We start from the raw sequence: 25,576 nt of genomic DNA, 5'->3' as shown, positions 1-25,576 counted from the left end.
TCCCTATTTACAAAAAAAAAAAAAAAAAATTATGTGTGCAGGACCAACCTCCTACCCGGAATTGACTCAAATGACTATTAATCAAGTTTGAAAAAAAGTTAAAACTAGTTGAATCTGCTGCATCCGGGTCCACTTTGGAGAGGAAAGGGATGCCTTCCTGCTCTCAGGCGGAAGTCAGTGTGAAAGGACAGGAGTGGTCCATTTCCAGTCCCGGCAAGCTGGCCAGTGCTCAGAGCGTCTGTGGGGTTTAATGACTGGCACAAAAACAGAGTAGCTAGATGAGCTTCCTTGCCTTTCTCAGTGGTTTAGTTCCAATGTTTAAGGCATTTTCCAGAGTGCTGTGGACCCAGGCCTGCGCTTGGATAACACCTTGGAATTATTGATAAAATCTTATATGCACCTTGGTTTTTGCCCCGGAGAGAAGACCTCAGCACCAGCCCCCAGGTTCCCTTTGCCAGGTGTTAGCCACAAACGTTCCACCAGCATACTAGGGGGTGGACCCCACAAAATCATTCTTCAGGTTCTTCAAAGAACACAATAGCACATGATTCCTTCACGATTTGAAGTTCATCCTCAAGCACTCATTCATTCTTCTACATACATAACATCATCGGATCAAAATGTGCCCCAGACTTACAAATTCTGCTAGCTGAAAAGATGCTTGGCAAAGGAACCTCAGCAGTATTCATTCGGGATGATGATGTAGCACATGCAGCTTTAATTTGGATTAGGATGCTTCAGCTAAAAGAAAATGATTTAATCTTGGCAGACTACCCCCCGCCACACATACCAAAAAGAAAAAGAAAAAGAAGATTTAGCTTCAGTTCCCCAAATCTTTGTCTCAATAGGTATCTTCTTGTAGCATTTTAAAGAGTATTCCAATGGACGCCTACCAGGTAGGTTTCATATACTGCAAAGGCAGTCCTCAAAGAAGAGAAACTGGTAATTTCTCTAGCAAGCAGACTCTTGGCAAATATTTCTGAGGTAAATCAGGATTTATTTGAAGCCTAAGATAGAGGATGTGGGCTCCAGATGGTACTCGTGTGAGTGAAAGCTCTTAAGTAAAACAGAGCTGACCTCAGAGTGTGAGGAGCACGTATTTGCAAATTATTAGACCATCTGTCACTTGAGGACACTTGAATAATGTCTTTCATAGGAAATTGGGGAACTTATGTGCCTCTTTTTGAAGGTCTCAGTTCTGGAAGAATATGCTCATGAGGCGTTCATTGATTTCAGAAGGTGGACCCTCAGGGTATGTAAAAGGTGCACTAAAATCCTCAAAAACTCCTGATAACCCTTCAACCACCATGATCAACCACCGCATTGAAATAATAAATAAATAGAAGAATATTCCCATGTGTTGGTGTAGGAAACATATGTACAGAGGTCGCCTCAATGCCGGGAACTCTAGAGCTCCAGGGCACATCTACTGGAGTTCGATTTACAAGATCCCAAATCATGTTGCCAGGGACAGGAGGGACCTACCGGAGACTTGAAATCGACAGTTATGTCCCTGGAATGCCTGGATTTAGACTCTGAAACACAATGTTGCATATATTCTTTCTGCAGCGTGCCCTTCCTTCCTTTGCGTCCCGGATGATTCTCTGCCACCATCCAGGATTCTCAGGCAAAGCGGAGTGGCTCTTCCTCATGCACCCAGAGCATTCCCTGCCTTTCTGAATAACAGCCCATGGTTATTATGCAGCTCCTTCTGTACTAGACTGTGAGTATGCTCATGTGGGGAAGGAAGTCTTATTCAACTTTGTACCCTATGGCACCTGCCACGGTGGCCAGCACAGAGTAGACCCGAAAATGGTTTTGGGGATAAGGAACTGGAAAAGGGAGGAGAGACCTCTCCGGGACCTTAATCTATTTCTCATCGGTTAATTCACATGTTTGGGGGGATTGTTGTTGTTTTAGCGGGAGGACCCCAATGAAGAGCAGGGAAAGATGTTAATTTTCTGGCAAAATTTTGAAATAAAGCTCAGGGACCACCTGGCTGAGTTCTGGAAGGCCAGTAATGGGCAGCAATACAGTTATATAAATATGCCATGAGATGGAAAATTATATCCTATATGGGCTTTTGCTGTAACCAGTGTAGTGGTTAAGAGTATGGTTTGGGGGTCAGAACACGTGGGTTTGGGCCTGTGACCTTGTGCAAATCATTTAAGCCCTCTGACCTGGAGTATCACTATTTATAAAATGGGGATAATGTAACTATCTCATGGAATCCTTGTTTAAACACTATTTAAAAATTAATATATGTGAAGTACTTAGTTCCATCTGTGGCAAATAATAAATTCTTGATAAATGTTAGCAATTCTAATTATTAGCCAATAACATATTCAGCATTTTGGTAGTCCTAGAGGTTTATTTTTTTTTAATGTTTATTTATTTTTGAGAGAGAGAGAGACAGAGACAGAGAGAGAGAGAGAGAAAGACAGAGAGAGAGGGGGGAAGGGCCAGAGAGAGAGGGAGACACAGAATCCGAAGCAGGCTCCAGGCTCCGAGCGGTTAGCACAGAGCCCGATGCGGGGCTCGAACTCACGAACCACGAGATCATGACCTGAGCCGAAGTCGGACGCTCAACCGACTGAGCCACCCAGGCACCCCTAGTAGTCCTAGAGGTTTAAACAGAAAGTATTTTCTTACATTGGATCCAACAAAACTTCTACTTGGTGCCTGTTGTGTTATGTGGCAGACTGTGGACAGGGGCTAGATTTGGGAAGATGAATGGTCCTGTCACCGAAGCCTTACGATTAAAACTAAAAGGGAAGCGAATCATTTAAACGTAGTCTTATATGTGCTATTAGTAAAGTCATCAGCAGGGTGTCATGGGAGACACATCAAACAGATTTTTAGTATTAATTTTGGTCAGTTGGTTGAGACTGACTGCTTTGGGATGCTGTGTTCAGAAGGATTCTGAAGTGAAGTCCAGTTTCTGTGGACAAAAGCCCTGTGATTAATTAAGCAACGTCCGACACAGACAGAAGTGAGCCAGGTAGGGTCTCAGCGTCGCACATTAATCATTAGAATTGTACCCATTGAAGAAAGGATAAGGGAAGGTATTCAAGAGGAACAGACATCTGCATTTTAAGGCATTACCTATTCTTGACTTGAGCTAAGGACTGATATCAAAACAAAACAACAACAACAAAAAAAAAACCCAGACCCTCCTGGGTTTACACTGGGCTTTGCTTCCTTTACTTTGTGCGTGTTACTAAGCATTTCTAAGCTTCACCGACCACAGAAGTGGAATGGAGGTAATACCGCATCCTGATGGTGTGGGTTAAATGTGAAAACATCTAGCAAAGAGCCTAGGCCCCAGGAGGTACTTAACAAATTATATTACTGTTTAAATGATTCTCGACTTCCCAGACTATCTCAGTGTGCAGTCATCTCTGCTCTGTATTCTGCTCACTCCACTCAAAGACTCAACCCCCACTTGAAAGCACAAGAAAATAACCATTTAAGTATTCTTATCTTATTAAAGCCACCACCCAGTGAGGGAAACATAAAGAGAAGAGTGAGTGAACTTGCCTTCTTTCCCCGCACAAAGTTTAGCAACACAAATAATCCTCATTCCAAAAGATTTACCTTTTCAAGTACCTCTTGTCTTTTTAGCAAGTAAACTCCGAGAGAGCAAGGATGATGTCTCACATGGGTTCTGTAGATCCTCAAACATACACTATGGTTGCTTAGTAAGTGAGAAAGATAAAAATAGCCCAAGAAAATGAGATAAATATTAAATTGATATCATTTAGAGGACAGGAGTTGTGAAAACATGAAAATTCAAATATTTGATTCCGGCATATTCCCTGTCTTATTTCTACATGTAATCATTCTTCTAAACTTATAGGTAATAGAACAAATTCATATATTTGAAAAAATATATATATATATGTATATAAACCATTGATAAATAATTTGCTTCATATATCATACAAATAAACTTTATAGTTTATATAGTAGTTAAACAGATATTGGGAGCTTACCACATGTTTGTTTGTGCTCTGAACTTGAGCTGCATTATATCATACACACTTGACCACAATCCTTTGACATAGATACTGTTATCTAATGAAAGTCAGAGATGACTAGGTCAAGGTTTAAACTAATTTTAAGGATTTGAATCTAGGTGCTTCTGATCCAAAGCCCTGGCTTTTGCCCCTTAGTGAGTCTCTAGTCCCCCAAAATGTGTGTAGCTTTAATACGTGTAAATGGAAAGAATTTGAAGTTTGTTGTTTTAAGAACTCAATAACTTATCTTTGTATACTTCTCTGTATACCTGTTCTGTCAGTTCAGACTTTATGTGTAAGGTTTGGTTTAAGCAGAACATACCTGGGGTTACTCACAAATTATGCATATGAGAGGGTCTAGGAAACAGATGACACATCATAGACACTTAATAAATGATGACTATAAGAAGGAATAACCAACTAAATAAAAACATTTTGTGCTGTACATATTACTATGCCAATATCCACGATATCATTTCCAATAACTCTGCCGTTTTGTGATGTTCTTAACCACCCAATTATTTCACAACACTTTCTGGAATTTGGCTCACCTTATCAGTGCATTATCAGCTCTGTGTGAGTATGTGAGCACATCATGTGTCCAAAGTAATGACTGGCCCTCTAATGATTTTTAGAGGTGTGGATCACTTCCTTTTTGGTTAAGTGGACAATACTTTGGGAAATTAGTTGATCCATATAAATGGATGTACTTCTTCTCGGCAATCCATGCTTAATTACTTAATTCCAAACTCTATTGTCTACCATAAAAGGAAGTTTAAGGCTACTATGAGTGATGATCAGAGATTCCAAATAAATAAAACAGCTGCCTTATCAAGTCAGATGTTTACAAAACTGTGGTCTGAAAACATGGAGGTAATATACATTCTGTAACTAAACACATATGTGACGGTCAGTAATGTGGGGCAATAGATGTTTAAACTTTTCACAAAGAAAAAAGTCACCGGTTATTCTTCATTCATTCCTGACTCAAGGACAAGTGTTGAAATCCCTTTGTGTTTGTTCTCAATGCAAAAAGCAGTCTGTTCCATTCTAAGTGTGTGGGTATAGTGGATACTTGGCATGGTCTAGAATATGATATCCTAATTAATCCAATCAAGTTTCTATAGATGCCATTTGTGTATGATCAAGTGTCATAGAGACTGAATGCAATACAACACACTGAAAAACGTGTTTCTTGAGGATTCTGGCTCTTGTTAAAATGACATAAACACACTCTACCTTATTTTTCCCACTGAATGCAGGCAAAAACCCTAGACAAAACGCACGCAGCTTCTATCTGAGGAATCTGAAAAGTAAGTGGTAGCAGGTGGATTAGAAAAAGAAGCCAGAACTCTAAGTAAAACTGAGACCATGAATTTCCTAGGTTTTTACTCCCACATTTTCTGGTCCGGGCTCAAGGGCAATATGAATCCTGAAACAGCATGTGGTTACGGGGAGAAAGAACCCCAAGAAGAGCCCCTGCTTCTAGTCCAAGGAATGTAAATGGGACCCTAAGGAACAGAGAGAGTGGGGGCAATCTATGTCTTTTCTTTTGTTTTTTCTTCCCCCTTCTCCTCCGGCCCGTGGGCAAGCTTCAGACCTGTCAGCTGTAGTCCTGGTCAGTGACAACAGCAGCAGAGTTTAGGCAGGCTCCCCAACCTTCTCTCTGACCAGAGGAACTACATTTGAAGAGTTGGGGGTGGGTAACTGTGCATTTTTTCTTTTTCTCTATCCACTTGTCGGCTTGGGGGCAGACCCAGGTGTGGGAAGTACATGGTACAAGGGGGTGGGGGAAAGCCTTTGCCTTCTAGTAAAAGGAGCAGGAAGTGGCCCTTAAGGGCCAAGGAGTGGGGGCTTGTGGAATGCTCAGGCGATCTCACGGTTGGTGAGTTCGAGCCTTGTGTTGGGCTCCACGCTGACGGCTCAGAGTCTTGAGCCTCTGCTTCAGATTCTGTGTCTCCCTCTCTCTTTCTGCCCTTATCTGACGTACGCTCTCTCAAAAATGAATAAATAAACTTTTTAAAATCTTAAAAAAAAAGAGCCAAGGAGTGTCCAATGGAAATAATATATTTTATCTAGCTCACTATATCCAAAATATTATCATTGCAACATGTAATCAATATGAAAAAATATTAATGAAATATTTTACTTTTTTTCTGAGGGGAGCATTCAGTCTTCAAAATCTCCTTGTTTTGCACATGGCTACGAAGCACACAAAAGGTGGCTAGTCCAAACTGAAATATGCTGTAAACGTGAAACACACAGCAGACTTCAAAATATTTTCTTAAAGTCAATTTCACCTTATTTTTTTTTAATTTCTTTAATGTTACTCCTAAAAAATGTAAAATTCTATTTTCACATTCTATTCTTGTGAGACAGCATTGCTCTAGATGGTAGATTTTCACTGTAAGACCTCAACGAAAAGAAGGGTTGGTAGAGGCTGGAGTCCTCAGGGACAGTTTCACGGAGGATGAAGGCCCTTGGGAGTCAGTACAGGGAGCAGGCCAGGGGTGTGTTTTCCCAGAGGAGGGAGTGGGGCTTCTGGCAGGTGTGGGGAAAACCAGGGGAGGAGTGGGGAGGCCTCCAAAGAGTATCTACTAAAACCTGCTTCTGAAAAGCTCAGAGGCTGGCTGAAGTCTCCTGAGCCTGGGAGGTCCCCCCACGGGACAGGTGGCCAATGCCAGAGGCATCCTTCTATCTGCAATGCTCACAGGTGATCATCAGCTAAGTCATGTTTGTACATTAGCATCACACAGAGGCTCCCGAGATAAAATCTCTTGGTGTTCTAGAAGCATGGGGGGGGGGGGGCAGGGAGGGCTAGCATCCACGTTTTCTCACTAGGAAAATATGTCCTTTTGGCTGAAAGGAGGAAGAGCTGTTTCAGGTGACTGCCTTTTTCCCCCTCAATTATGCTGTATTGAGTGTTGAAAAATAATAACTCTGGCTCCCATTTACTAAAGATTTACAATGTGCCTGGGACTATATGAGGGGCTTTACGTATATGAGTCTCATTTCATGCTCCTGACAGCCCTATTCTAGAGATATTATTATTAGTCCATTTTACAGTGTGGAAAGAGAAGCTCAGAGAGGTTAAAAAAAAAATATATATATATATATTATATACATAATATATATAATATATATATAACATATATATAATATATATATATCATATATATTATGTATATGTATGTATCTTCATTGTCAAACGGCTTGGAAGTGGGGGAGGCAATTTGGAAATCCACTGCTGTCTGCCTCTTCAACAGCCATGCTGTTCTCCACGCTAGTGGGGCTGCAGTCAATTCAGCGACGGGATGGTTTCTCAGCTGCTTGGGTCTTGAACGTCCATCCCGAGCCTAAACAGTCAAGCAGAAATCAGAGCAGCTCCTTTTCCCAGCCTGCTGGAAGGAAGCGCCTGCGCAGAGTTGCCCTTCTCCGTGCGTTTCACACGGGAGGGGGAGCTTTCAGTGCAAACGGTTATTTCCCAAAGCTGAGGCCCCGCAAGGCCATCTGCGCCATTGCCCTGCCTTCAGGCGACGGAGTCTTGCTCTATTTATTGCTAAGGAAGCTGTTTCTGCACAGGGCAAAGGTCTCATCGTGCCAGGTGTCCCTGTTCAGGAGCCCTCGGAGGCTTTACGCTGAAGCTTGTGTGCTCTGTTCCCACAATCTGAGCACATGCCTAGCCTCGAGGGCCCTGGGAGTCTGGAAGAAAGCCGTCCTCTTCCTGAGCTTTGCACAGTGCAAGGCACAGAGCCAGTGCTTGGCCAGAGCAGGTTAACTGGACCAGATGCTAGTCTCCTGGCCATCTGCCCCTACCTGTGCTACCTTCAATATACATTAAACTGTCCCAGCTTCTTAAATTAGGTCTCCTGGATATGAAGTAATGGAGGAGGCTAGGAGGGTCGATTTGGAAGGCTACACCCACGGGGAGTCTATCTAGGGAGGCAAGAGAAGCATTATGAATAAATGGTGAGGCATAGCCTGGAATCATTGAAACCAAGGAAATTCAAGTGTGGGAACAGCCTCCACAGGGTGAGGGTGTTCCAGGAAGGCTTCCCGGAAGGACGCACACTGTGAATTCCCTAACCAGGTGTTTTTCAAACTGTGAGTCATGACCCCAGGGTCAAAAAAAAAACCCCAAAAACAAAAAAAAACACCTCACTTTGGTTGAGTCGTGACCAGATTGTTTTTTTTTTTTTTAATGAAATACAATCAGATCAAATGGAAAACAGCAGAGTTTGTAAGTGGCTCAGAGCCTATAATGTATTTCTTTGTGATCTGAAAATGTTTGAAACTGCTCTATCCTTTTACTTCTAAGAGGTTTCTCTACTGTGATTCTAAATCCACCAGCCCCTGTCGAAGGTGATCGTCCGGGGATGGAGACATGGTACGACTTTCCTGTCTTGAAAGAAATCACCCTTCATTCTTCCTGTTGTGTCTGTTCCTGCCGGGCAGTGTGTCATCAATGGAGACAAGAGCTAAAATATATATATATGGAGATATATATATATCTCTAGCTCAGGACTAGGCAGTGTATACACATGATCCACATTTAATCCTTATGTCATATCCTTCAAGCCTCATAATAACCCTACGAGGCAGGGTTCATCCTTTCCATTGGACTGATGAGAAAACTGAGGGTCAGGACGGAGATATTACTAGTCAATTGCCAGGAAGTGACTGAGCTGGGATTTGAACCCACTCTCTTCTGACTCCAATGCTAGTGTAAAGTGATCTATATTGCTATAAATAGTTTTATTTCTAACTTGGAATTTTGATTATGGAATTATATATTGCAACTAACCAGAGCATACACTGTGAAGCTGCTTTTGTGCCCTTCACAGTGAATCCTTGAATTTGTGCCAGTTTTCCCCCTGATTTTTGCCTAACATAAAATTTACCATTTTATCCATTTTTAAGTACAAAGTTCAGTGGTATTCAATACATTCACAATATTGTGCTGCCATCACCACCACCCATCTCTAGAACTCTGTTCGTTTCGTGAAACTGAATCTCTCTTTGCTCACTGAACAATAACACTCTGTCTCCCCTTCAACCCCAGGCCTTTGCAACCACCTTTCTACTTTCTTGTTTCTATGATTTTGATGACTCTAAGTACCTCTTCGAAGTGGAATCACACAGTATTTGTCTTTTGGTGAATAATATATTTCATTTAGAATAATGTCCCCCAAGTTGTCTCCACGTTGTATCCTGTGTCAGAATTTCATTCATCCTTAGGACTAAATGACCTTCAGTTGTAGAGATAAACCACGTTTTGTTTATCTACTCCTCTGTCAGTAGACACTGGCTTGATTCCATATTTTAGCTCTTATGAATAATGCTGCTGTGAACATTGGTGTACAAATACATCTTCAAAACCCTGCTTTCGATTCTTTTGGGTATATAACCAGAAGTAGAATTGGTGGATCCTATGGTGGACCACTTTTGATTTTTTGAGGCAATGCTATACTGTTTTCCACAGTGGCTGCATTTACATTCCCACCAACAGGGCACCAGGGTTCCAACTCCTCTTTGTCCTCAGCAGCACATTATTTTCTGATTTTGGGGGAGGCGGCCTTCCTGATGGCTGCGAGGTGGCATCTCCCTGGAGTTTCAGTTTGTATTTCTCTAACAATTAGTGATATTGAACATCTGTTCATGTACTTGTGGGCCATTTGTAGCTCTTTGGAGTAGCGTGTATTCAAGTCCTTTGCCCATTTTTAAATCATTTTTGTTGTTGAGTTTTAGGAGTTCTCTATACATTTTGCATATTAATCTTTTATCAAATATGTGATTTGCCAATATTTCTCCTATTCCGTGGATTGCATTTTTATTCTGTTGACAGTGTCTTTTGATGGGCACAATTATCTAATTTTCGCTAAGTCAAATTTGTCCATCTTTTTGGCTGTTCCTTCGGTGTCCTATCCAAGGAATCATTGCCAAATCCAATGTTGTGAAGATTTTTGCCTTGTGTTTTCTTCTAAGAGTTTGTAGTTTCAGCTCTTCCATTTGGGGCTTTGATCCATTTTGAGTTAATACTTGTATTTGGTCTTATGTAAGGGTGCAATTTCCTTCTCTTGCATGTAGCTGTCCAGTTTTCCTAGCACCATTCATTCTAAAGACTGTTCTTTCCCCCACTGAATGGTCTTGGCACCCTTATCAAAATCATGCATAAAGTTTTTGAGCTAAGTTTGTAATGGAGCAGGATAGATTTGTAAATATCATTAGTGTTGCCCAATAAGACTGAATCGCCTTTCCTTTTCTACTTTTGAAGGCTTATAAATCCCCATGTTATTATGTTTTTCAGGAGAATGGAGCTATACATTTCCTAGTTTGCGATCTAAGGTATTGTTTCCTCATCTCAGTTCCACCTCTTGGGTCCGTCCCGCCTGTCTTCCCCTTTGCTGTCTATCAGCACTGGCCAGTGTCAGCACCCATCTCTTGCCAGCCTACCTGTAATAGCTTCCTAATGGATCTGTTCAATCTAGTACTCTTCTGATCTTTTTGAAATGCAAATCCCATCAATCTACTTCTTATGATATTTCAGTGGCTTCTTGTTCTTTTTGGCACAGAAAGACTGCATTTGTTAGAGCGGCTATGTGTTGCTGTGGTCTGACCTCCCTCTCTTCTCCAGCTTCATTCTGTACCATGCCGTTTGCTCCTATAATCAAGCAGGCCCCCTCTCGTTCCTCTGACATGCCTTCTTCCTTCCTGCCACAGGGCCTTTGCCCTGTTCCTTCTGCTTCCATCACTGTGCAAACCACAAATTCTTTGGTTAACGTCTGTATCCTTGACTGGACTATGAGCTCCAGAAGGGCAAGAATTGTGTGTGTCTGTCTTTTGCCCCCAGAGCCTAATACAATGTTCAGCTCATAAAGCAGACAGTAGGACATTCAATATCCAACTTTGTTGACCTCTTTAGAAGCAGGTGTGATAAAAGCTCCAGGTGCTCATGTTTGGCCATTAGCCTCAACTCGGAGGGAGGTACGCAAGGGCAAGGCTCTGGGGGATGAAAGAGTCAGGTTTAGCAGAAAGACGGGCCTTCTGAGAATGAATGTTGATGTCTCAGAGCCCTGGTATTTATGGTCTCTCCTTTATTTGGTTTGGACACAAGACATTCTTCCATCTCCTTTGGGTACTGTCATTTCCTTGTTTAGGAGTTTAGTGAAATCTGCACCTAATATGCTACAAACAGTTGGGGAGGAGAGGGGCGTCTGGTTTACAGCACCGAGGGAAATGTTAACTGTGCACAGCCTAGTGTAGCCACAGGATTTACTCTGTATATAAATCTAGGATGGATTTGCCTGGGCCTCTGTTAGCCTAGTCCCAAATTTAAGCTGTCTCCCCGCCTATGTATTTCCCAAGGGATCTAAGGATAAGAAGTAGGAAAAAAAAAAAAAAAAGAGCTAAGACTTCTTCATGAGCACAGACATGTTTTCTAGGCAAGCCTCTTATCTAAGCACCCACCGGCGCATGCTGAGGGGGCACTATTAATAACAATGGTGTTAGCAATAATAATTATAGCCCTTGCTGAACTTTTGTTATGTGCTAAGTCCTTTGCCTGCATTATCTTATTTAACATTCACAACCACTCTAGGTAGTGCTTTCACTCAGGAGTAAACTAAAACATAGAGAAATCAAGCTCTTTCCTCCAGACCACACATGAGGCAACAGGTGGTAAAGGGATTTGAAACTAGGCAGCTCTTTCATTCTCATTGCTCTTGGCCACTGTTTTATCGACCCTCTTCGGTCTTTCTTTTTTATTATATGATAGACACTGGCATTCAAAGGATGGTAAGCTATGGACGGTCCCTTCCCTGGAGAAAGTCATCGTCCACTCAGGGACATACCAACCTCATCCCCTCCTTGATGACACCGAGCATTTACTATAAACCAGTTCTGAGCTAAGCCCTGTCGTACCTGTAATATCAAAGCCTCAAAACCATCCCCAGGCAGGTGCTATAATCACACCCTTTTTACAGAGAAGGAAATGAAGATCTAAGGCAAAGTCGGTTGCCCAAGGCCCCACAGCTATGGAGTGATAGACTGGGCTCGGGCTTCGGGTTTATTTGAGTTGGTCAGATATCTGGACCTTTCACTACAATACGGATCACAGACACGTGGAGATTGCACAGAGGAACCTCCCATGCTTTTTGAACGCACTGGACAGGGCAGGATGTGGAGCAGCCAGAGAAGGCTTCCTGAGGAATACTAGATCCAGGGAATTATAAATGTAGATTTTCTGGGTAACTTTGCCCTTTGCCTTCTTGCTTCCATGCACTCCACAGTTGTAAGTGGGAGTGGAGGGAAATGAAAGCCAATGGGTAGGCTTCCTAGAGGACTTATATATATTCAGCATATAGAACGTTCTGATAATTTTCCCAGCCTAAGAACAGAATGGAATTTGGGGAAGGTAGTGAGTTCCCCACCCTTCGAGGTAGGAAGGAGGCCAAAGACACTTGAGGAGAGATTCTGTTACCCGGGTGGCAATCAGGTTAGACCAGCAGCACTCAGTTGTGCGTAAGAATTCGTGGGTGATTTGATTGAACTTCAGTTCCTGGACTTTGCCCCTAGACGTCTAGTTCGGTGGGTCAGGACAGGATGCCCAGAATCTGCATTCTTAACAAGCTCCCCAGATGATGTTGAAGGAGCTGGCCACTGTGAAGTCACACTGCCACAAGCAGCAGTAACCTTTTAAATCCTTTCTAACACTGAGGTTCTTCAAAGCAGTGTTTTTCACAAACCATTCAGGCTATAAAAGGGGTTAACTGACTTCTTCTTTTCAAAGCCAGGTAGTGAAGAATTTAGGCTTTAGACGCTCTACAGTCTCTGTCACTACTCAAATTGCCATTGTAGTATGAAAGTAGTCATAGAGAATATGTAAATGAATGAGGTTGGATGTATTCCAATAAAATTTTACTTATAAAAATAGCCAGTAGGCCAGATTTGACCCAAAGCTCTAGTCTGCTGACTCCTGGCCTACAAAAATTGGTGCCATATAAAAATGAGTTTCAAAAAAGCTACAAAACATATCTCTTCATGAGTAATTATGGTGCAGAGTAGCACGTGAAAGACCCCGAGAAGACCTGAGAAGTAAAGAGATCTGTTTAATCTTGGTCTACCCAAAATTTCTTAAATTCATGTACTGCAGAACTTTCTAATTATGTGGTTTATTCCCATCCACTTAGAACTGAAGTTCCACAGAACCATTTGGGAACCATTAATTCGTATCTTACAAGTGGGTAGCATATATAACCCTTTGCATAAACTATCTTCTGAGAAGGCAGGAAGGAAACTTCCCTGAAATACTGGTCTCACTCAGGTCACTAGTGCTTACACTGAACTCATTTGACGTGGTGTCCTTGGCTCAGGTTGCTCTACCCAGATTGAAGTGAAAACACTCCCAAAGTAAATGCATTTGTCACGTCCCTTCCCCCAGAGATTGTTTTAAATGCGAATATTGGAACAGAAGACCTGGAGATGTTTGGAAGGGGTCACAGAAAAGACATCTCAGGAAGAAAAGTAGGTAGGAGGGTGGACATTCATTAATAAGATTTATTAAATGTGTGCCGTGCCCCTACACTTTGTCTAGATCAGTGGTTCTTCTTTTTTTTTAATGTTTATTTATTTTGGAGAGAGGGAGACAGAGTGCAAGCAGAGTAGAGGCAGAGAGAGGGAGACACAGAATCCGGAGCAGGCTCCAGACTTTGAGTTGTCAGCACAGAGCCCAGAGTGGGGCTACAACTCATGAACCGCGAGATCATGACCTGAAGTCAATGCTCAACGGACTGAGCCACCCAGGCGCTGCTAAATCTGTGGTTCTTAACCGGGGGCAGTTTTGCCTCTCTAGGGACATCTGGCAATGTCTGGAGACGTTTCTGATTGTCATGACTGAGGGTGAGGGATACAGTATTGGCATCCAGTAGGGGGCCAGGGGGCCATTGTGGCTGCTGAACATGCCCCACTGCACAGGGCAGCCTCACTGCCTTGGCCAACAGAGGATTTTCCTGCTGCAGACATCAATAATGCCACTATTGAGAAACCTTGATCTAGATTATCTAATTTCTTCCATACAACAACCTTGTGAGGTAGGTGGTATTGTTTGTACTTTAAGGAAATGAGGAAACCAAGGCAAAGAGAAACGTAAGTCTTTTCCTCTGAGTTCCCCACAGTTAGTCGATGGTGTGAGCACATGCCCTGAAAAGCTCATATTCAACCACGTGTGGCAAAAACAACTTTCCCTTCCTTGGCCATTAATAGTTCATGACTGTGAGGGCCTTACCACAGCTCCTTCTCACCCCCTTTTGTCACCCCACCCCCTTTCATTTGCTGCTTCTGATGCATTAGGTATGTAGCATTCACCTTTGTCCACCCCCCACAAGTACACCTCCGATGACCGCTAAAACAATCCTTATTTAACGTTCGAATTGCATCTGGTGCCAGCCTGACCGTTATATGTTCAGTTAGGTTTGTAACACCAGTCAAATGATTTGAACCTATCGGTCTTAGTTTCACCATCTGCAAATGGGAATCGTAACAGTGTGTGTCCTTCCTATCTTGATTCACTTCCACTCAAACAGAAGCTACGGGCCCAGGATTATGCATGGAAAGTTGGGGACTCTAAAGAATGCAAACCTCCCAGGGAGAGTATGCTGAGGTGATGGGTTCTTTAAGGAGGAGGCACATTCCTTGTTTTTTATAAGCCTGTCCAGCTCCAGTTTTTTCCAGCAGCCTACAGAATGCTGCCGAGTGTGAGAACAGGCCTCAGAGGGTCTGGACATCATCACCAAAGGGCAGTCGTTACCCCGATATTTGGCCTGGGGATAAGTGGGACTGGAAGTGCCTGCGTGGCCGCACATCGCACAGTGGAAAGTTAAAAGTTTACGGGCAGAGCTCCTTCCAACAGAGCAACCCTGACAGATGTGACTGGGACTCGTGAGGAGACAGCGTGGGGCTTGCCTCGGATCCTGGAACTCTGAGTCAGTTAGGAGCCGTGAGGCCCTGATGCTTGATTTTGATCACTGCTGAAGTGAGCAGTGAATTTCAGCCAGTCCACGAATAAGGAGGCTGTTGGTGAGAAGATGGCGCCAGATGCAATGAGAAGATGATACCCTGTGGATTACCACTAAGCATTGAAACCCATACTCAGAAAACAAAAGCAATGGCAAGGCGTGAATACCGCGGACGGCATATCATGGCGACCAGATTTGGGTGTGGCAAAGAGTCATGAACACTGGCCGCCAAGATTGGCCTTCCCCTTAGTCTCTGTCATCTTCTGCTCCTTCAAGAGATGTCTGCTCTTTCGCTCTCTCGCCACCTATACTGACTCTGGTTGTTCAATGAGTTCAGAGTGAGAGAAGATACTCCTAGAAGTAGAAACGACAAGAGTCCCCAGTCTCCCGAAACATTCTTTTCAGAACCTCAAATCCTCAGGGAAATGAGCTGAACGCTGGGCTTTTGGTGTTCACAAATGCCAGGAATGGAATCATTTAAAAAAAAAACGCATGCCCCATAAATGGCCACTTCCTCTGTTCCCACCCATTAACAAAATAAATATTGTGATGTCAGCGTGTGGTTGCAAGGTATCAGACTGGGGGATGAATAGGGAACATTAGGGCACATGCCCCAGGGGATTTATGGGGGCTGACTGGCACGTATGCACGAACGGAGTGAGGTTGTTGAATTATTTCATAGCAAGAGATATGTCATGTTATGGACATTTGTGATGAGTCACACTTTACTTGACTGTCGTACTAAATCACATTCCTTTTTGCTTTTGTTAAGTCCTGTCTTTATAGAGTTTCTAGAAGGGCAATCAGGGGAGTGGGAAGACAAAAAATTGGGAACAGGTAAAAGCGGAGGTTCTGTCTTGGCTTTGTCACTTATTTTCTAGGTGATGGTGGACCAATCATGTATTTAGCTTTTCTAGACCTTAGCTTTTCTTGACAATTCAGTAATGAAATATTACCTTTCTGGTGGGATTCTTGTGAGAAATCAAGGACATAATGAATGTTAAGTGCCTAGAATGCACTCAGCACTCAAAAATGCTGTTATTTTCAGTCGAACAGACGTGAAATGATATTGAGCTCCTGTGAAATCTCTCTATTAGAGATACCTGGCCACACCCCAAAAAGAAGGAAAGCGCTTCATTGTGATACCTGGTAATGCGTAGCCAGCATAATTGATGATAATTTCAACTTGTCAGTTCTTTCTTAGATGGCCCTCTGACCATTCAGAGGGGGAAGATACAGAGCAAAGAAAGAAAGCTGGAGTCCCATTATAAATAGACTTACAAAAACCCAGATTTGATGATAGAGAAATTAGTGTTGAAAGAATTCTTGCGGGCACAGGGTTGACAGTCCTTTATGGGTGTAGTTGATCTGTTTCACGTTATCGTTTCTAGGTTTCTTCAACCCGGTGACTCAAACTGGGCTGCCCTCTTAGCCTGGGAAATCCCTACAGCGGAAACTGGGGGGGAAAGAGGCCCTTTGTGATATTCTCAAAATGAATCACCAGTGATTGCGGCCAATTCAATCTTGGATTCGTTCAACTATGTTACCTTGAAAAGTGGAAGCACCCTTGCCTTTCCCTTTTCCTTCCTTTGTTCGCCAGCCAGCCACAAGTCTCTGGGTCCACCACACCCCTCACCTCTTACACAAAGACCTTCAGCTTGGAAGTTGCAGCAGCCCCCCCTGGGGAGGAGCCCGCGGAAGCCTCCCCACTCCATTCCCACCCTCCGGGCTTTTCTGGCAGGTGCCGGTTGACCAAGTTTTCCCTTGGTGCAGCGTTCGTGTTTTGCGTTTCCTCTCTTTCAGTAACTCATGATTACTAAGGTAATAAGAATTGTTCTGTGGAGTTAGCAAACGCCCGGGTGGGTAAAACTTGTGCTCACGGTGAAGAGACTCTGAGAGCCCTTGGTTAAGAAAGCTCTTTGCAGAAGCGTAACTAGGCTTTCATGCTGCCTAGAAAACCCAGGAAGAAGGTTGAAGCAAACGAAGGCATCCGGTGGGATTTTATTAGGATGGGCTCCTGCACTGGTCTGTCTGGACTACTTGGGGACATGTGGGGGGGAAAAAGAGCTGTGATGTTCTGGCCTATCATTGTGCCTTCCCTCTGTTCCAGGGAGCAGACAAAATAGCGCTTTGAGGAGGGCAAAGCTGGTGCTGCGACAGAATTTTTTAATTCAGTCCTCTTTGACCCGATTCAGCCAAAGAACTCCTGAGCCCCAGCTCTGGACGGTGTAGAGCTGCCTTAGGTTCCATCCCCGCCCTCCTGGGGCTGCCTCCTAGGAAGAGAGATGGACACAGAGACAGGATGTTATGACATACCTGCCTTTTCCAAATGCCAGCCTGGTGCTCAAAAACACTGAATAAACATACCTCACCTCCACAAATTCTGCCGTAAAACCATACCTAACAAGCGGGTTGTCAGTTGCTCACTACTTTTCCTTAAACCTCCTTTCTGTTTCTCTCTCTCTCTCTTTTTCCTCTTTACTTAGCCTCACCCTCATCAATACACAGTGTGAAATTGTGGGTCTGATGTATTATTACATTGTTACAAATGCACATTAAAATAAATGCATAAGCAAGTAAACGTGTCCCTCCGTGTACTACATAGGCACCGTGCCTCACCTATTCCCAGCAGCGGGGGGAGACCACCCATGGGGAATCGTTGCCATATGCTGCGTGCTGCATGTAGGAACATGGCAGAGATCTTCCAGAGGCGACGCCATGGAGCTGGGGAGGAAGGGGGTAGAGTGAGGTCAGAGGACTTCCCTGAAGATTCTGAACTGAGATTCAAATCATAAATGGGAGTTTGCTAGGGAGTCCTGGGGAAAGAGTGCTCTTGACAGAAGGAGCAAACAGTGCTAAGTTTGAAGTATTAGAGAAAGGAGCGAGGGAAGGAGTAAGATATTCATTTGTCCGGTAAGTATTTCATGAGTGCCTCCTTCCAAGCCACATACGGCATCTGTTTCTTTGTTAGTTCTGTACATCATTGGTTCTGGGAGGATATACCAGGAAGTGTGATGCATGGTGTTGCTCACAGGTTGCTTGTAATCTACTTATATACGTCACACACACACACACAGGTATCCAGAGACAAACATCCAAAGAGACCATATGATTAAGGACCAAAATAGTAGCACTGATAAGTTCCGTACTGAGTTCAGAGGAGAAATTCTGCAGATAGCCCTGGCTGAGGAAGGCGTCCGGAAAGTGAGGGACTTTGAAGAAGGGGGTAGAACTGGGCGAGTGGAGGAAACTGTTCTGGCAAGAGAAATAGGTCAGGAGGAACAGCTGCAGTGACAGGAACGCATTTAACTTGTCTTCACTCTCTGGCTTCTAGACCAACGGTTGGCACCGGCCCCTAATCCAGGTTCTTAACCCAGTGCCTGAAGGAATGTTCGGGGGTCTGTGACTCTCTGGGCGTTGCATGCAAATGTTGGTGTGAATTCATACGTGCGTTTTCTGAGCAAATTATTTCTGGTTTTCATCAGATGCTCCAAAGAGTACCTCAACGTTGCTTTGGAGCTTCGGCAAGTCTATTCTGATGTGCCTTTAACATCTCCGGTGAGCCCTGTTGTTGTTCCTTTAAAACTTGCGCTTTTTTTTTTCATTATAACAAGTATCCAGTTTTCGTAAACTTGAAGGGCAACAAAACTTCTCAAAGTTATTGGATTCATGTGCCCCAGCGAGGTCAGACTGTGAGGCCCACCCAAGCTCTTAACCACCACAGTATCCTCCTTTGTTCAGTCTGGATTCACAAGGTCAACCTCACCTCCACTGTTCACGCTTTTACTATTCTCAGCTTGTGAAACAACCCTGAGTAGTTGGCCCTGGTCACTGACCTTGACGTGAGTGTTAATTTTCTCCTTTTGACACCTGATTTTACTACTCATCGTACTCTACTTAGAAGAGCCGGTCCTTTGGGAACTCTGGTAACGAAGCATGCTTTAAATACCTTCCATACATCCCATTTTTTTTTTAACATGATATTTCAGTACGATAGCTACACGGGAGCCCCACAAACAGCAGTGTCACCCTTTTACAATCAATAGTTATATGAACCTGTTTGCAAAGGCACTGCACACAATTTTCTAAATGAACTATTGTTCTCTTTCTTCTTATTACTCAAAAGTAGGGAGAAGCTTATAACCAAGTCCCGCGTTCCCATCTGCTAACTTCTTTTATAAACTCGTGGCCATTTATTTCTCCTCTTAGCCCCGCTACTCACTCTTCCCACCTGGATTATTTTGAAGCAAATAAATCCCACATATATAATTTCACCCTTAAATATCTCAGCATCGTACAGGATTTAAAGTAGGCTTCGTTATAAATAGCACAGGCCGCTTGCCAGGTCATGGAAAAGTCTTGTGCTATATACAACCGCGTGTGAAAGAATTTTATTTAACCAGGGTCCTCATTGCTTCTCTGAACATTCCTGTTTGGTAATTTCTATAGGTTAAAAGTCTTTGTGATAATCAAGTCTGTCACACTTTTGAGGATCACTCTTGCTGTGAGGTATAGTTTTAGTTAAATCAATTTAAGGGCAATTATGTGTGTATAGTCAGTTCTGCTATAAAATCTGTTTTGAAAACGTGGATTTGTTGCAATTCCACGGATACGTTAAGGAACGATTCGGACATAACTGAATTGCACGTGTGCTTATGCATGATTTCATCCCCCAGGAAAGAGTAGGCGAGGGCGGAAAACTGCCACTTGCTGAACCGGACTGGGGTGAAATACATTTCCCCGCCCCCCCCCCACCCCCCAGACATCAGCATCCACCTCAGGCCACCCTGGGTGTTATGAGCCACACTATGTGCGTCTGGTGCTACAACTGTCTGTCCCATTGTACGCAACACTGCTTCCACCCACTGCACAGTAGCCCACAGGCCGCAACCCTTCCAACGCCCATTTCCAGAGGCAAACGCCAGGTCTTTTTCAAGGCAAAGTGCAATATTTACTGCAGTATTTATGCATGTCTTTGGGTTTTTTTTTTTTAAGTTTATTTATTTATTTATTTTGAGAGAGACAGAGACAGCATGACTGGGGGAGGGGCAAAGAGACTGAGACAGAGAATCCCGAGTTGGCTCTGCCCTGTCAGAGGGAAGCCCCAGGTGGGGCTCGAACTCCAGAAACCGCGAGATCGTGACCTGAGCCGAAACCAAGAGTCAGATGCTGAGCCACTGAGCCACCCGATGCCGCGGTATTTATGCATTTCTTAACCATTTCTTAACCATTTCTTTATGCTGTGTGACTGTTTTTATGAGATAGCTAGCCTTTTTTTCCTTTAATGAGGCCTGGACAAATTTTCGAGTGTTGTGTCCCTAACCTAGGGTTTCTCAGTCTCGGTGCTTTTGTATACTGACCTGGGTAATTCTGTGCTGTGGGAAGTGTTCTGTGCCCTGCAGGATGTTTACCAACATCCCTGGCCTTTCCCTACCCCCTTCTTTTTACCACTGCCCACCAGTGTGACAACTAAAACTGTTTCCAGACATTGTAATTGTCCCCTAAGGAGAGGGGTAAAATTGTATGGGATTTTGAGATTTTGTGAGTGATAATCGCTGCTATAATGCCATGTCCCATGAGCCCTGTGGTATTTTTCAGATTACTTGCATAGCATGATAATTTTTAGGAACGTATATACGTCCCATCATAGCAGAAGTGACTGTCCATATGAAATGAGTGTTTGAACATGAATGCTTATGCAGATCGTATTTATAGGGCACTGTTGAATTCCCTTTACTTCGCATGGAGTTCAAAATGTAAATTTCTTTTTAAAAAAAATTTTTTTTAACGTTTATTTATTTTTGAGACAGAGAGACAGAGAATGAACGGGGGAGGGTCAGAGAGAGGGAGACACAGAACCCGAAACAGACTCCAGGCTCCCAGCGGTCAGCACAGAGCCCGACGTGGGGCTCAAACTCACGGACCGCGAGATCATGACCTGAGCCGAAGTTGGCCACTTAACCGACTGAGCCACCCAGGCGCCCCTCAAAATGTAAATTTCTTAAATGAAGAGAACCACTGACTTCTAAAAACATCTTTGTTTTCAAAGTACGTAGACCTTCAACCATACAGAATCATATAACCAAAAAAATGTTAACAACAATAGCTATTATTTTTGGATATTCCTTAAGAACTAAGCCCTGTGGTACGAGCATTATATTTATATTTAACCTTCACAAGATCTCCTTCCAGGAGCCACTGTCTGTCACCCCCGTTTACCAGGAGAGAGCTCTCTGAAGGAAAACTGAGTCCCTGATGAATCTGGAGATTGGCCTGGGGCCGGCCATATAACATGGGGATAGTAAGCTTCAGGACAGTGTCTCTAACTCCCAAGTCTGCATCGTCATGCCTCTGGAGCCTCCTAACTTAAGGACATCAGCAACTATTTACTGAGCACCTCCTCCTTTTACCAAAGCCGTGACTGTGGCATTGGTAACATAGCAAGTAGCTGAAAAGCCAAAATGCTCAAATGAATTATTTCATATTAACTATACTGAAGCCCTATGCTAACATTAAAAATAAGGTTGTAGAAAAAGAATTGTTTGGGAAACCTTCATGCTTTATTTACCCAGCAGCATGTGTATCTATTTCTCCTAAGAAACACAGAGAAGGTAGCAATGCAGATCTGGAACCACCATTATCGTCTTCGCGTGCTAGGATTACTGATGATTTCTGGCCTCATCATTTTGCTTAACCATATTTGTAAAATCTTCAGATGAACATGTATATTACGTATAATATGTAATATTTAAAGGAACATGCTTTTAAAGAGAAAAGTGAAGCCTGAAATAGCACAAGAGATAATAAAAGGGAACTAGACACTTAATGAGTTCAAGTTGGATTAAATTCTAGAACATAGAAAGGGTTTGCAGATGTGATTACAAAACCACTGTCAGCAGTCTTAGAGAAATCAGAGACTGGGAGCAAGGCCAGGGAATTGGAGACAGGAATATGTTATTCCAGTTTTCAAAAATGAGAAAAATGTGGGTTCTAAAAGCTAGAAGGCAATGGATATAGCATTCAGAACTCCATTATTAAACACACCCTTCACGAACGTTTGGGAAAGAGAGCTCAGCCACAGGCAGCCAGGAGTTTGCAGCGGTCCAGGTCGTGCTGGCCCCACTTTACTTCCTCTTTCAAGACTTGCTTTTTGGTAGACCAGTAAAAAATTGCAGATATGGTGCATTTCAATTCCAGCAAGAGTATTTCCTACACAGGTGTGGGCTCCTGGTGGAAAGTGTGGACTACATGATAATTTGATGAGTTAGATTCACAGCTAACTGAATGAGTCGTATTAATCACCGATGGCTACAAATTGTCTGAGCAAGGAAGGTACCGTGCTGATAAGCCTCTACACACAAAGCCTTGTCCCTGGATGCCATTGGCTTAGAAAGGCTGTCATATTCTGGAAGACACACAGTGTATAAATAGCAGACTCATGAAATGTGCTTTTACCTATTATTTCATATTGCCTTCCTAGAAAATAAGTAGGGATTGAAATGAGGGCTTTAATTGCAGGCCACAGGTCTTTGTCTCCTGCTTTAGGTTGATCAGTGATTCATTCGCAAGGAAGCGCAGAACTAGTTGTCACATTGGAAGAAGACATACAGCTGGGGGTTTGGACCCCCTGTCCACACCACTCCTTCCTTTCCTCTGATTGTAGGAGTGGACTCTCCCACTGACAGGGCTGGGGCAGAGTACCAGAGACACATGGGCAGGAGTAGAAACCAAACTCCAGGCCTCTTTTTCCAAAAATATATTTGCTGAGGTCACCATGAAGTTCAGCCCTTTCTGTACTTTCCGTGGACTTTTTGCCTGAATAACAAAGAGGACTTTGGCCCATTTATTTCATTAGTTCTTTCAGTTGCAAATAAATCTTTGGCCAAAAAAACAAACAAACAAAAAATCCTTCTGGCTCTGAAAATAAAGAATGTATCACTTTGTTAAACTTTCCTCAACAAATGGACGCTGGAAGGAGAAAAGAGAGAAAGAGGAAAGAAGGGATGAGCAGGGAAGAAAAAAAAAAGAAAGGAGGGAGGGAGGGAAGGAGAAAAGGGGGAAAAAGCAGAAGGGAAGACAGAAAGGAGAGAGCAGAACAAAGAGTGAGAAAAGAAATTTCTTCTTCATGTGAGATAATCAAATTAGTTTTTAAGGCAGCAGCGGGAAAGAAAGGGGTGGCAATTTCCCCAGCTGTTTGGTCTGGGATGCAGTGTAAACAAGGGCCCCTCCTCCCCGGTCAGGCCCCCAGGAGGCTGTGACTCTCAAGGGGGCCTGAGTGCCTGCTTGGCCAAACCCAGGGGCACTTTCAGAGCTGCCCCTGTTTGCTGAGTCGGCAGGAGTCCTAGAGCGGAGGTGGGTGGGATTTGACCCCTTCTCCTCTTCATTCTTTTGAAAGCCAATAGCAGAGTATGCCAGTGAAGGGAGATATCCTGGAACACTCGAGGTCAGCTCTGATTAGGAAATTGGGGCACAGTTCACAGATCCTTCCTGACTGCGGCGTTGAGTTTATAGTGAGGTGTTTTGTTTTGTTTTGGTTTGGTTTTTTGCTGGTGATAGGAAATGTGCACGATGAGGATTTGGCCAGGCATAGAAGTGAGGACTCGTGGTCTGCTGGGCTTAACTTTATTTTCTTCTTCATCAAGAATACATCCTGGTACATTTGCATCAATGGAATGTTCTGCAGTCATTAGAAAGGATGATATGGACTGTAGAGCAAGAGAACTTAGTGGAAAAAGATGCCCGCGGTACATATCTGTTACGGAAGCACAAGTGTAATACGACAGAGATAACTTTGATTTTCTCTGGGTGGTAGGATTGCAGGTGATTTCTAAATTTCATGGTTTTCTGCATTGTCTGTTTTTATACTAATAATTATAGCTAATGTGTATGGAGGTTTGCCCATGTGGGTGCCATTTCCTGTGGGTACGATGCCAAGAATTTCCTAGCAATCACTTCACTGGCTCCTTTGCAAAGAGACCAGTGAAGTACTATCATCATCCTCATTTTACTGATGAGGCAACATAAGCCCCTTTAAGGTTATGCAGCCAGAATGCACTAGAAGACTGCCCTCCAGTCCACACTAAAGCCCATTTAGCACCACCTGACCATACTTGTTTAATGAAATCAATAAAACTTTTTCAATGAAAACATATCTTGACAGTTGGTTAAATCAAATTTTGAACAAATGCAGCTATTTTTTTTTGAGAGAGAGAAGAGAGAGAATGTGAGCAGGGAAGGGGCAGAGGAAGAGAAAGACAATCTCAAGCAGCCTCCACACTCCGCACCGAGCCTGACATAGGGCTTGATCCTATAACCCTGGGATCATGACCTGAGCCTATACCAAGAGAGAGACACTCAACTTACTAAGCCACCCCGGTGTCCCCAAAATGCAGCTATTTAAAATGAATTGGTAGACAAATAATTAAGGTTGATGCAAAACGTTCCTGCTATTCCTTTATGTGAGAGCACAGACACACAGGCCTCATTCCATTGCCTGTGCCTCTATGTAACCCTAGAAAACATAAGTGTCTGTTCTGATATTTTAACTGCTACTCTTTCAGTGTGGGCATGAGGGTAATTTCATATGCTTTTCTTGATAGTGTTTTCAAAATTTCTGTAGAAAAAGGGTAGCAATCTCTCCCTCTGCCTTCCTGCCACCCAGTGCACCTGCCTGAACACCCTTTTGTGAGCTTTTTAAGTAATAGCTTCTCATCCATCCCCTTTTCTCTCCCCTGGGAACTGCCACTCCATGAGCTTCAGCCTTCTTTGGCCAGAATCTGAGCTGGTGCCTTAGAGACGAGGAACAGAATCCAGAACATCCAAAAGAGTTGGCAGAACACTGCAATAGAAGCCTGCCTCCCAAGTTTCACATCTCTGTTTTGTTTGTACCTCGGGGCAGCCCACAGAGGCCAAAGCCAGGCTTATCAAAAGGGGATTGTTAGAAAGGCTCTTGAATCCCAGGGCTCAGGGTACAGGACCTGGCCATTGGACAGTTGAAATTTAAAAATCATGTCAAGATTTCTGCAAGGGTTTCCATGAGAAGCAGCTGGAAAATGTCTCTTGGGGCACCTGGATGGCTCAGTCAGTTAGGCGTCTGACTTCAGCTCAGGTCATGATCTCATGGTTCGTGGGTTTGAGGCCTGCATCAGACTCAGTGCTGACAGCTCAGAGCCTGGAGCCTGCTTTGGATTCTGTGTCTCCCTCTCTCTCTCTGCCCCTCCCCTGCTCACATCCTATTTCCCTGTCTCTCAACAATGAATAAATGTTAAAAAAAAAAAAATTAAAAGAAAAAGGTTTCTAAAAAAGAAGCAGCTGGAAAATGTCTCTTGAACCCGAAAGACTGGCCGTGTATTAGTCAAAGAGACTCAATGCAAGCCAGGTACCTAGCCCTTATACCTGCTGTGCACTTTGCCTGAAATTCCATTGTTCATAGCAGAACTATTTATTAGGTGCCTACTGTATACAAGATACCATTTCAGGTGTTTCGGAGGCAGAAGACAACAAAACTGACCCAATCCCTGTCTCCGTGATGGTTGACGTTCTAGC

The 25,576-nt window shown here is 43.5% G+C and overlaps 1 protein-coding gene across 5 annotated transcripts in view; it reads right to left on the bottom strand.

Annotated features, from left to right (window-relative positions):
- Positions 1 to 25,576, bottom strand: part of LOC107181000 — a 266,480-nt gene that overhangs the window by 27,911 nt on the left and 212,993 nt on the right. For 2 of the 5 annotated variants that reach the window (XM_042979362.1, XM_042979359.1), the window contains one exon: positions 17,651 to 17,755. The exons of 1 other annotated variant lie outside the window; for it this stretch is intronic. In XM_042979362.1, coding sequence (XP_042835296.1) covers positions 17,651 to 17,755 — 105 coding nt within the window. Of the gene's footprint in view, positions 1 to 17,412; positions 17,756 to 25,576 lie in introns of those variants that run through there. 2 more of the 5 variants (XM_042979356.1, XM_042979363.1) reach the window with 1 other exon arrangement.

This window comes from Panthera tigris, chromosome A2 (assembly GCF_018350195.1).
Source record: "Panthera tigris isolate Pti1 chromosome A2, P.tigris_Pti1_mat1.1, whole genome shotgun sequence".
Lineage (NCBI taxonomy): Eukaryota > Metazoa > Chordata > Mammalia > Carnivora > Felidae > Panthera > Panthera tigris.
The sequence above is the reverse complement of the archived record's forward strand: the minus strand, read 5'-3'. Positions and strand labels throughout refer to the sequence as shown.